The 12,910-nt window shown below is 43.6% G+C and overlaps 1 protein-coding gene across 1 annotated transcript; it reads left to right on the forward strand.

Moving 5' to 3' along the window:
• Positions 1 to 10,255: 10,255 nt before the first annotated feature.
• Positions 10,256 to 12,408, forward strand: LOC136540283 (small ribosomal subunit protein uS10y-like). Its single transcript, XM_066532283.1, has 3 exons — positions 10,256 to 10,455; positions 11,021 to 11,134; positions 12,037 to 12,408. The coding sequence occupies exons 1-3, from the start codon at positions 10,329 to 10,331 to the stop codon at positions 12,177 to 12,179; spliced, it is 384 nt and encodes a 127-aa protein (XP_066388380.1). The 5' UTR covers positions 10,256 to 10,328; the 3' UTR covers positions 12,180 to 12,408.
• The last annotated feature ends 502 nt before the right edge of the window (positions 12,409 to 12,910 follow it).

Below are 12,910 nucleotides of genomic sequence, written 5' to 3' on the forward strand. Positions count from 1 at the left end.
ACTCAGCATTATGAATCAGTGGACTCTTTGGAAGTTGCTCCCTGGACACTTTTCTTCGATGGGTCCACATGTGGTGAAGGAGCAGGTATCGGCATTGTGTTAATTTCACCTCAAGGAAGGAAGTATGAGTTTTCATTGCCGATTGTTGCTACGTCGACGAATAATCAGGCTGAATACCAAGCCTTGGTAAAAGGGTTAGAATTACTGAAGGAGATACGTGCCGATACTGTTGAAATCTTTGGTGATTCTATGCTAGTTATAAATCAATTGGCTGGACTTTATGAATGCCGAAGTGAAGCTTTAATTTCGTATTATGAAAAATGTGTGCAATTGTTGAAAGAAATTAGGGATTTCTGTCTTGAACATATCCCTCGATTGCATAATGAGGAAGCTAATCGACTAGCTCAGCATGCTTCAGGGTATCAACTTATTCAGGAAGTGCTAACATCGGCAGTTAATACCGATGACTGGAGAAAGGAGATTGTCGATTATTTAAAGGATCCATATAAAAAGGTTGAAAGACGTGTAAGGTTCCAAGCTACCAAGTATGTGCTCCTCGATGATGAATTATATTATCGAACTATAGATGGAGTTTTACTCAGATGTGTTGGTAGTGATGAATCGAAAACTTTAATGGGTGAAATTCATGAAGGAGTGTGTGGTGCATATCAATCGGCTTTCAAGATGAAGTGGATGATCAGAAGGAATGGATACTATTGGCCGACTATTCTTGAAGATTGTTTTAAATATTTTAAAGGATGTCAGGGATGTCAAAAGTTTGGTAATATTCAAAGAGCGCCTGCATCAGCTATGAACCCTATAATCAAACCGTGGCCGTTCCGGGGATGGGCTATTGATCTCATTGGTCAGATTTATCCGCCATCAAGTAAGGGACATAAATTTATTCTGGTTGCTACCGATTATTTCACAAAATGGGTTGAGGCAATTCCTTTGAAAAAGGTGACATCAGTTAATATGATTGATTTTGTGAAAGAGCATATTGTTTACCGATTTGGTATTCCTTAGACTATCACTACCGATCAGGGCACTATGTTTATGTCAGGAGAATTTGATGAGTTTGCTGTAAGTATGGGAATTAAAGTTTTAAATTCTTCTCCATATTATGCTCAAGCTAATGGTCAAGCTGAGGCTTCTAACAAAGGGATCATCAAACTCATTAAGCGCAAAATTGAAGAAAATCCTAGGAGGTGGCATACAGTATTAAATGAAGCCTTATGGTCATATCGGATGTCATGTCATGGTGCAACCAAAGTAACGCCTTATCAGTTAGTATATGGACACGATGCAGTATTGCCTTGGGAAATTAAAGTTGGCTCTAGGTGAATATGTTCTCAAGATCAGCTGACAGCCGATGATTATAATACTCTTATGAAGGATGAGTTGGAAGATGTGGCGGGTCATCGGTTAAGGGCTTTAGTTAGCATCGAAGAAAATAAGAAAAGAGTAGCCAGATGGTATGACAAGAAGGTGAAGATAAAGGAGTTTGCCGATGGAGATCTGGTCTGGAAATTGGTTTTACCGATTGGGACCAAAAGTTCAAAATTTGGAAAGTGGTCTCCTAATTAGGAAGGTCCATATCGGATAAATCAGTCTGTTCCTGGTAACGCATATATTCTAGAAACCCTCGAAGGGGTTGTGTTTCCTAGAGCATTAAATGGAAAATATTTAAAGAAATATTACCCTAGTATGTGGATGGATGCATAAAAGTATAAGTGCCGATAACAGTCCTATTGGCTGGAATTACTCAAGGATGTCAATGTCTCGTAAAGTGCCGATACAATAAACAAGATTACAAGTTCAACAAGGATTGGATAGCTAATATCGCACGCAGGCGAATTTGCTCGGCTTCCTCCATTTCTTTGATATCGTCATCGACGGTACCCTCCATGGGCTTGAGTTTTTTCTTCATGGCCAAAGCTTTGCGAGCCTGGATATCTCTTTCATGCTGAAGGGTTTTGATGGCGTTGGGTAGCTGGCTTTCTTCTTGTTGAGCACGAGTTAAAGCTGCCTCGATTTCCTTCAATTCAGCCAATAGAGCCATCTTCCTTGCTGATAAATCCAAGATTTTCTGCTTAAGTTCAGCACCCGAAGTCTGCAAGTTGCCGATGCCCTTGTGCTTCTCATCGGCAAGTTGTTTCAGTTGTAGCATCTCTTCCTTGATTTGAGCCTGAGCTGCTCTATCGGCAATACGTTGGGCAGCCCATTGATATTGTAATTGGCGACTCTCTAAATGGGCTGCTGGGAAGAGTACTTCTTCAATATCGGCAGGGACCTGGCCACGGATTGTTTTGAAAATTGCCTTTGCAGGGTCCGAGTCATCTACCAGTTGGGCGGTATCCTGCTGTAGCAAGTTCAGGAGAGCTTCCAACCTGGACTTAGTTTCTGCCGATATTGTTCCCAGTACAAGGGAAGAACTTGTTTCCTCTCCATCATCGTCAGAGATGTCAATAGCGAAGGAGAATAGGCTGTTTGGGGAGTCTTGTTCCTGAGAAAAAGAAAAGGAGATCGGTTAAGGATAAGTATGAATATTGTAAATCAGCTAGGTTAATCGGTTTACCTGTTTCAAGGCAATTTCCTGTGCTTGACTGGAAGAAACAACCTGGAGTGTGTCGTGTGAGGGATCGGTTAAGCTTGCTGATGGGATGTCCTCTGTGACTTCATCAGTGGTTGGCTCTTGAGGTATGATGACCGATGACATTGGGGCAGATGTAGGGATCGGCATGGACCTTTGTCGTTTTGACTGTCTCGGCATCTGTTAAAGCTTTGCGCTTTGCTTGGGCATCGGCAACGATTGGCTGGGGGGCATCGGCACTTGTTGGTTGTGAAGCTTGGACGTCTGGTACGCTTGCCGATGTACCCAATTGTTGCTGCAAGACAGGTGTAAGGTATGATATTTAACGGATAAAATGAGAAGTCAAGAGAATACCTCTGAAGGTTTATCAAAAGAAGTGGTGCTTGATATCGGAGGAATTGCCGATGACGATCCAGTGGCAGCTCTGACCCCCTGGTGATTAATGTTAATACAGTTTGTAATCGGTATAAGTGGAAATAAACTAGGTCGTTACCTTGAATGCCTTGACCAAGGTTGTAGCAGCAGCTGATGGAGTGGCCCTAGCTGTAGCCAATCTGGACTTAGAGGTGATGGTCTTGGTATGGATCTTCTGGTGGGTCAAAGCAGTTAAGGTGGGGGCGTTGTAGCCGATTGGTGATATCGGGGAAATAGGCTGAAGATCAAAGGGTTTCCCACTTTTGCTCACCGATGGTGCTGGGTTGTTAACCTGTCATGCGAGAGTCAGTTACTGATATATGTAGGGAAAAAGCAACAAGGAGTTAAAAGAAACTTACTGCGTCGTCAAGGATGGCATATTCAGGGTCGATCATGTGCCGATATGTGTGAGCAGAAGTTGCAAACAGTTGTTCCTTCCACTCTCGCCACCATTGCTTGTATGACTCGGTGATGAAGGATACTGGCGTCTAGGTGGATATATCAACATCTGTGATATCGGCATCGGGGGAGAGTTGTACCACCTTATTCCAATCTGTTCCACAGGTGATTGTTTCCCTGGGTTTGATCACATCGGCAAAGCAAAGTTTGATTGGCAGTTGCCCAAAAGCCAATTGACGGGATACTGCCGATGGGTTGTAAAATTCATATGAAATGTTGGTGTTTTTCCCGCTACCAAATGTATTCACTGGAATTGCCCTGGGAGTAATGATGGCCATCATGAGTTCCTTATCCTGATTCAGGGTGTCATCGGCAAAGTTGAAAAGAAGTGGAAATCTGTTGTCCTCGTCAATATAAGGTATCCAGGCCCTATGATCACGAGAAAGACCATTGTAGAAGTTTTGGAAGAATCTGCCGATCTGGTCTTCATTGGCCTCTGTTCTGGGAAGGACAATTATGGCTTCACCAAAATTAAGGGGTGAGCGTGTTGCCGATTCATCATCCCCAAGCACATGGTCTTCAGTAATTTCTCGTGGGAATTGTTGGGCAAAAAAGTCCCATTGCAAGCGTTTGTGCATATGGGCATTCAGCCACATGTTGATAAACCACCACGGACCTCCTAGGTTGCCGATGGGTTCGCCAAGCAGAAGTTTCTGAGACACTTGATGAAGAAGATGATAAGTGGAGCTCAGAAGGTATCGGCCAAGAGGAAACCTTACGCCATTAGCCAAAAGTTCAGCTGCGAGGAGGAAGGCATTGGTTGGTCCTACTGATCGACCACAGAAAATAAATTTTTCTAACCACATATTCAAGAATGTGGCATGTTCTCTCTGGTTAAGTGTCCCAGTCTTCTGGTATTCTTGAATGTATCCCGTCCAACCGCCGATGTTGCGGGTATTCACCCTATATTCAGATTTTCTACCATAAATGGAGCCTTCATCGGCAGTTGAAATATCCAAGCCAGTGAGCATGTGGACATCGGCAAGTGTAGGAGTAGCTGGGCCATGTCCAAACATAAAAGTGTTTGTTGTGTCTGACCAGAAGTAAGCAGCTGCAATCATCATCGATTCATTCTTCTGCATATCGGCAATGGATAGCCTAATGCATTGGTCTAATTTCCATTCAGCCCAGTATACTTGCATCGATCTATTAACCCTTAAGTACCAATCTTTCCACCCTTTGGTGGTTTTGGGCCAAGATCGGAATGTGTCTTTCCATAAATTCAGAGAGAAATTTTGGGCTCTAAAGGGGATTCTGTTAACCTCTGCATTAATCAGATCGGTTGGATCTGGGTTGCCCATTGGTCCTAGGCATTGGACATGCGGCTGGTCGGTTGGGATAACTAATTTGTTGCGCAGTTCCTAAGTTTGAAAGATCCGGAGAACAAAAGAAAGGAAAAATCACCAACTGTATGGATTTGCAAAAACTAGGGGAATCAAAGTAAAGGTAATGGAAGAGGAGCGAACCGCGGGGACGTCGAAGTTGATTGCCATTATCTTGAAGAAGATGAAGGCACGAACCGAAGACTTGAGGTAACGCTGGAGAAGGGTTCTTGTTGGTTGAGGTCGTGTAGTGGTTCGTCGGAGTCGCCGCCGGAAAGAGAAATGTCAAAGATTGGAGTATGAGGGTAGAAGACAAGTGTTCCGGAGGAGTCTATTTATAAGCCGCTTGGAGTAGGGGTATTTTGGACTTATCTCTATGCCGCGCGCATGTAGGTCGAAGTGGTTCAGATAGATATGGTAACTGTTTGTACGATGATCAGGGGATTGTACAGATGGGTTGATGGCAAGTAATCATGACTTGAGAGAAATATCGGTACAGGATATTTTAATTCTGAAAATGACAGCATTATCATGTTAAGATCTTGCCGATGGGCTATTGTTTCGGTATCTTAACCATAATTAAGGCAAGAGTGGTTGGCGATTGTGCGATATTTGCTGAAGTGCGTGAATCAGGATTAGATTTGATTGGATTTGATAACATATCAGGTTTTGGCTTGGAGAATAAGTTACGGTAATCTGGAGTAAATTTCGGAGCATTGATGGTTTTATACTCCGAAATTGGGGGGCATGTGTTGACACCGTTTTTTGCACGTGTTAAAATGTTCGGAGTGGACTAATCGGCAAGGGGAAAGTTACTGTATACTTTGATAGCCGATGAAAGCCAGCTTGTAAAGATGGTTGCCGATAGCTGGTGATGCCGATAAAGGGAGGTTTGAAGACTACTGCCGATGAAACAGGGAGTATGCCGATGAAGGGAGATTTGAGGACTACTGCCGATGAGACAAGGAGTATGCTGATGGGGGAGGACTTGAAGACTATTGCCGATGAGACAGGGGGTATGCCGATGGGAGGAAGGACAGTGAGATTTCCATCGTAATTAAGGCGGACAGGGAAATAGATAGGAGTTGATTTCTTTTTCTATATTTGTTAGAGTATGATTCATGTAAGAGTCACGTGTTTCCTTAGATATGGGCTTGGTGTCCTAGTTGTGTTTGGTTGTGTTTCTTTAGATCAGGGTATAAATATGGAGTGAGGGGCAATGTAAAAGGGAATCAATATCAAAAACCAATTTTTACTCCTATTTGCATCTACTTACTTTTCGGCGACTTCGTCAATTTGCATTATTTTCTCTTTACGAGTTCTCATTGATTCGGCGAGCTGCATCGCTTCAGTGCGACCTTCGGCGATCCTCGAGTTCCGCGTGAGTACCTCTTGGCCATGACTTCCGGGCGCATCGCTGTTGTCAGGACCAAAGTGCTCGTATCTTCATCCTTGTCGATTAACAGGTCAAATCGACTGGCACGCTTTGGATATCGATTTGGGTATTAGCCCTTTGTGTTTGCAGATCCACTTTTGCATCAACACTTGCTCCACACGCGGTCTCTCAAGAATTTAAATGTTCCATTAAACGAGTTGCCAACATCCGTGGGCATGCCCAAATAGCGCTCATTCAAGGACTCACTGTCAACATGAAGGATACCTTTAACAGTGTCACGTGTAGCTTGAGGACAACCCTTGGTAAAAAAATATAGAAGATTTCTCCCTATTGATCCGCTGCCCAGATGCCTGGCAGTAGACCTCCAAAAAATTAGACAATTCTTCTGCTCCCTCTCTACTCCCTTTGAAGAACAGCACGCTATCATCCGCGAATAACAAGTAGTTTACCGGCGGAGCCGCTGGCGCCACTTTGATTCCTTCGAGGTGCGATGACTCGTCATTATCCTTTAAAAGGCACGAAAGGCCCTCCGCTGCTAAAAAGAAAAGATAGGGTGAGATAGGATCACCTTGTCTTATACCTCTTGTAGGTTTGAAACTCTCCAGTTTGTTTCCATTAAAAAGAACTAAGAAAGATACAGATCTAACCATTCCCATTACTACCAAGATCCATTGTTGGGCAAAACCCAACTTAGCCATGATAGCTTCCAAATATTTCCATTCCACACGGTCATAGGCTTTCATCATATCAAGCTTGAGAGCGCAAAAGTCATTCCTCTTTGACCTATTCCTTTTCATAAAATGTAGGCATTCATATGCTGAAATTATATTACCAGTGATGAGCCTCCTAGAGACAAAGGCCGATTGCTCTTCAGAAATAATTTCAGGGAGAATCAACTTGAGGCGATTAGCTAGAACTTTAGAAGTGATCTTATAAAAAACATTGCATAAACTGATAGGTCTGAACTGAGAAAGCAAAGTAGGTCTTTTCACCTTCAGAATTAGTACCAATATTGTATCATTTATACTTTCTACAGACTCTTTGCCTTGAACAATGCTCAGAACCGCTTGTGTGACATCATCTCCACATGCATCCCAATGTTTCTAAAAGAAAGATGCAGGAAAACCATCGGGGCTGGGCGCTTTCAAAGGGAACATCTGAAATAGCGCCTTCTTCACCTCTTCTGGCTCGAATTCCGCCGTCAGGATTCCATTCATTGCTGGCATGACCTTCCTAGGGACATGGTTTAGAACATGGTCCATCCCTTGTACCCCCTCGGATGTGTAGAGGTTTTTATAAAAGTCATCCACCATGTTTTGCATCTCAACTCTATCATCAGTAGCTTGGCCATCTTGCCTAGTCAAAGTTCTGACAATGTTTTTTCCTCCTCCGCATGCTAGCCCTCTGATGGAAATATATTGAGTTTTTGTCCCCCTCCGAAAGCCACTGAACTCAGTGATCTTTGCCTCCACATAATCTCTTCTCTATGACATAATTCAACCAGCTTGTCATTTACATTAATTTCAAAAGGCTAGGGCCCACACGCCCTGGTAGGTTCTGAAGCCGATCAAGCTCATTTTTAAGTTTTTTAATTTCCTTCTTGACATTGCCAAACGTGTCAACTCCCCATTTACCAAGTTCATCCGATAAAGCACCCAATTTTCTTTTAACATCTACAACAGTTGTGGCTGCCACAGTCTGCCAGCATGTTGCAACGGTAGGCTTTAGCTCTGGGTGCCTGTCCCACATGGCTTCGTAATGGAACTGGCGGCGTGCACCATTTTGTTCTAACTCATCATCAGTTAATTTCAGCAGTAACCCACGATGATCAAACGTTGCTGCATTGATATGGCACACATTTGCCAATGGAAACTACGCGCTCCATTCAGCTGAACCAAGGGCTTGATCCAGTCTGACTCGAGTATAAGTACCCCTGCCACCTTCTTCTCCTAGGTCCAGAAGCTACCAATATAACCGAGGTTAATGAGGCTGCATACATCGACCATGTCACGAAATCCCTACATCTGCGATAGCGTGCGGTGTCCCACTCCAAGGTTCTCCTCGGGTCGCAATACTTCATTGAAATCTCCTAGGCAAAGCCAAGGTAAGGTGCTAGTACCACATATGTTCTTTAGAGTATCCCAAGTTTGAGATCTCAGGTTAGTCTGGGCCTCCCCATAAACTGTTGTGATTCTCCAAGGTAATCATCGATACCCATAACTGTAGCATCAATGTGATACTTAGAATGACCCAAAATATTGATATCCAGATTATTATTCCAGAAAATACAAAGACCACCACTCCTTCCTTCACTACCACCCGCAAAGGCTCTATCAAAACCCAGCGTACCAGCCAGAGCTTCCACATGAATTTTGCTAATTTGAGTCTCAAGAATACAATAGAAGGGGCAAACTTTGTGATAAAATCATGGAGCTCTCTGACTATCGAGGCATTGCCCACTCCTCGACAGTTCAAGCTGAATAGACTCATTGGGACGGGCGGCGCTCCTCACGGGAGCTCGCCAAGTTTGAGTTAGAAATATCATCAGCTGCTGAACCAGTTCCCATTTTTGGCCTCTTCGTGTCACGTACCAGGTTGGGGCTCGGAGGTGCATTAGGGTTAATAGCCAGCGGCTCAAATTGGTTAACCATAGCATTAACTTTGCTCGTGTTTTCGGCTGGAACAATAGCATTAGCAGACTTGTTGCCCTGCTAGACTGGTGGTGGGTCTGCTCCTCCGTGTACTGAGCCCCTCTTTCTGCTCCTATCAGGTGCATCCATATCCTCATTTGGTTCCTCCTTCCTATCATGTTCTGACTCTTGATGCACACCACCTCCACGTCCAGCGTTAAAGCCTGTCCTACCACCGCCTTGAGAGCCGCCCCTACCATGGTTTGATCTGTTCCCAGGACGCATACTCCAAATCGCTCTTAGGTCCTTGAACACTAGGGCTGATGGAGGACGGAGCCCATCACCATGCTCCTTAAACTCATGGCCAAGGTGGCCACAAACTTGACACCAGTTTGGTAATTTTTCATATTTCACCAAGAACAGCTCCCTTCTATTATTCCTCGCCAAGGAGACAATGCTTTTCAGTGGCTTCCTGACATCCAAACTAATTTTAACACGGTAGAAGTTGCCTTCATGCCCAAAAGAAGCACTCTCCGAGGTTTTGAACTTCCCAACTTTCGAGGCCAAGGATTTAACCATTGGAGCATAGCCGACAGGGAGGTCGTGAATCTATATCCATATATCAATATTGGCAAGCTCTATGGACGAAGGTCTGGTGAATCCGTCATAGGGGGCCATCAGCACCGGATTCCCCCTAAATGTCCATGGTCCTCCTTTAGTGACCTTTTCCCAATCACCCAATCACGAAAATTGGGAGATGTGGAGGTTGGGTTCTAGGGTTTTGGTCTTCACTTCCCGCGCCAAATCCCATGCAGAGCGCATGTTCTTATAGAACCAGTAAGTAGAGTACTCATTCTCCGTATATACCTTCGCTATGATCAGCCATCTCGTCGCCTCTTCCGATGGCGCCTCCTCAGATTCAAAGACCACATCATCCATGTCCTCCTCCCTCAGCCCAAGTTGCTTCATCATAGCCTCAAGTCCTCCGTCGCCACCACTAGACGAAGCCCCCGATCGATCTGTTGCCATGGTTAGAACCCACGGCCAAACCAATCTTGTGACCCCAGAGTTCCTTAAGAAAAACTGCCGCTCTCAAGTGCCAAGGCCGGGCGGTAATAATAGATCACCCCGTAGTCAGCCCGAGCACGATCAACAGCAGGGGGAGTCGAAGGAAAGCGGGGGAAAATCTCAACGCCGGCGACGCCGTGAGACAGATAAACCCTAGCTAGAGGGAAAGTTTCTTTTGAACGTTGACGACGCGATCGTGCTGCCAACGTGGGCGGGGATGGATTCTGGAGGACAAATGTGGAAGGTAAGACTAGATGGGCTGTTAAAGGCCTGGTTCTAGTTGGGCCGTTAAAAGCCTGGCTGGTTGCAGTTGGGCCAACCCGTTAATTCTCATACAAGTAGCCTCGAACTCATCTTGGGGAGAAAACCCTAGCTTGCAGCGCCGCCTGGACCGAGCAGCCGAGCGAGTAAGCGAAGACCCCCTTTTCCCCGAGCGCAAGAGCACCATGGCGGCGGCGGCAGTTTATGGCGGACTCAAGGGGAGGAAGCTTGGCGTCGAGGATGCCCCCGAGCTGCAGCTCAACCGCATCCGCATCACACTCTCATCCAAGAACGTCAAGAACTTGGAGAAAGGTATAACCAAACCTTATGAATTCAGACTCATATTTTCTGATGTGATCTAATATCTTAGCTAGTCTTGCTCGTATGGAGTATATCGTAATGGAGTGTACAAGCTTCCGTTGATGGATGATTCGTATATTGTTTACGATTGTGCTTTAGATCTGCCTGTCGAATTTGTTGCTTTCCGTGCTAGTCTAGAGAACATGTACAAATCTATCTATGAGACAGTTAGTCGCTGCTTACAATTGCTGGGTGTGGGAACCGTTGTATTGTATTGGTTATCTGAACAAAACTACTATGCGCGTTTCGATTTACTGTTTGCCTATGCACAAGCAGTGCAGCGCCTAAGTGCTTTGATTGTTCTGTTGGATGGTATGGAGGGAAGGAATTGGCAACTGAAATCTGCACTCGTCTTCTTTGTATGTACTTTCTTACTATCTTGTATCATTAGGCTGATTAAACTGTATTTAGTCACTTGCTATGATGCAAGCTACACCACTGAATATTTGACTGTCGTTGCAGAGTTACTTTCAATTATTGAACTGACAATTGTGTGGGGATTTCTGGTACATTTCAGTTTGTGCGGATTTGGTGAAGGGAGCCAAGGACAAGCAACTGAGGGTTAAGGGACCCGTCAGGATCCCTACTAAGGTTCTCCACATCACCACCCGCAAGTCCCCTTGCGGTGAAGGTATCGAGCTATTTCCTAGCCTCTGCTGTTGAAATTGTTTGGGTTGGCTTTGGTTAATTTGACTGATTGAGTTTTTTGTGCTTTCATTAATAGGAACACATAATACATTGATACATTCACTAATATAAATAGATGCTTCGGAATTAAAGTGCTTGTAGTTCGCACAATATTATGCTATTGTTATTTTTATATTTGAATTAGTTTGGTGTTTTGAATATCATTTTTCCTAAATAAATTTATCTTTCTATCTTAGTATTGTAACATATAAAGCTAGTATATCTATCCTGTACCTTGGTAGGCGATTTTTGTCATTTCCCTGTTATTATATACTCCCTCTGTTCCTAATTATTGGTCATTTTGGCTTTTCTATAGGTCCGTAGCTTTTGGTATGTGCCTTGATACGCTATATGTCTATGCACCTAGAATCTAGAAAAGCCAAAACGAGCTATAATTTGAAGCAGAGGTCCCAATGCACCTTGTTTTATGCTACCCTGTTTTCTCCGTAGTTATCTTTGTCAAATTGTGGTGGGAATGGGATTCATGCCATCTCAAGTACATTGTAGCCTTGAGTAACTTTAGACTTCATATTCTGGACACTAACACCTAAGCCTGTTTGACACATTTTAGTACAATCTAGTTATTGATGACTTTATCTTCTAGGATGTGGAGAAGAAGCAGTCTAGAAGGGCAGGCCAAGGTCCCTTCTCATTTTTCAAATTCTTGAAAAAACAATTGATTTGAGTGAACAGTTTAGTCAAAATAGAGAGTGCTTACATAGATTGCCCAACTTTGCGATTGTCATCAATCTCTGCCACTGCACGTGGAATCTAATGGGATATTGATAGCATATTTTTGTTGTTAAGACATGAATTTGACTGATCGTGTTCTAATCTGTTGGTCAGGAACAAACACATGGGATCGGTTTGAGTTCCGCATCCACAAGAGGGTGATTGACCTAATCAGTTCCCCTGATGTGGTGAAGCAGATCACCTCCATCACCATCGAACCCGGTGTTGAGGTTGAGGTGACCATTGCAGACGTGTAAGGACGTGCTGTTCAGCAATGCCATCAACTATCTATATATCTTTGTGTTGCTTTTGTTTTGTGCTCATTGTGTGCTTGTAAGAGAAATATCGAGCTATTCTTAGCACATAAGACTTTTCTTTCTCCCTCTATGATCCTATCGTAGCTGTATGTCTGATCTGTGGGCTGTTCAACTTAAAATTTTTGATTCAGTAATCTGGTTTATAAGGGCAACTTGGTTCGCCCCAATTGGATCGCTGTCCATTAACTGGTTGTCGAACTTGCTGGTGGCTACTTGGTTAGTTAGTCGCTTCGTGCAACAGGTTTTAAACCTAGTTTTCATTTGTTAAAACTATTTTATAGGCATATTGCGCACACACGCAAACTATGCCGAGAGTGATCAACTGCAGTAGCTTACAAAGATATATTTTTATAACTTATAACTAGGTTTGCCAAGGTATAATTGATGAAGATTAAAGTTCAATCTATGGTCTGAATGTTTTAGGGGTGAATTTAGTAATGCCAATCATATATCATTAATTATATATGATGTAAGTGTAAAAAGTGACTTAGAACAATTCTAAACAAATTTGCCATCCGAGTGACTATCAGTTTGTTCGTTGGATCGTATTTGGCTTATATGCCATGGCTTATCAGTAAACGAATAATATTTTTCTCTCGTATCAAATCAGTGAACAGTATTTTTAGCCATGGCTTGTAAGCCAAACGAGCATGGCTTATATAGCACTTTCG

Source organism: Miscanthus floridulus, chromosome 2, assembly GCF_019320115.1.
Source record: "Miscanthus floridulus cultivar M001 chromosome 2, ASM1932011v1, whole genome shotgun sequence".
Classification (NCBI taxonomy): Eukaryota; Viridiplantae; Streptophyta; class Magnoliopsida; order Poales; family Poaceae; genus Miscanthus; species Miscanthus floridulus.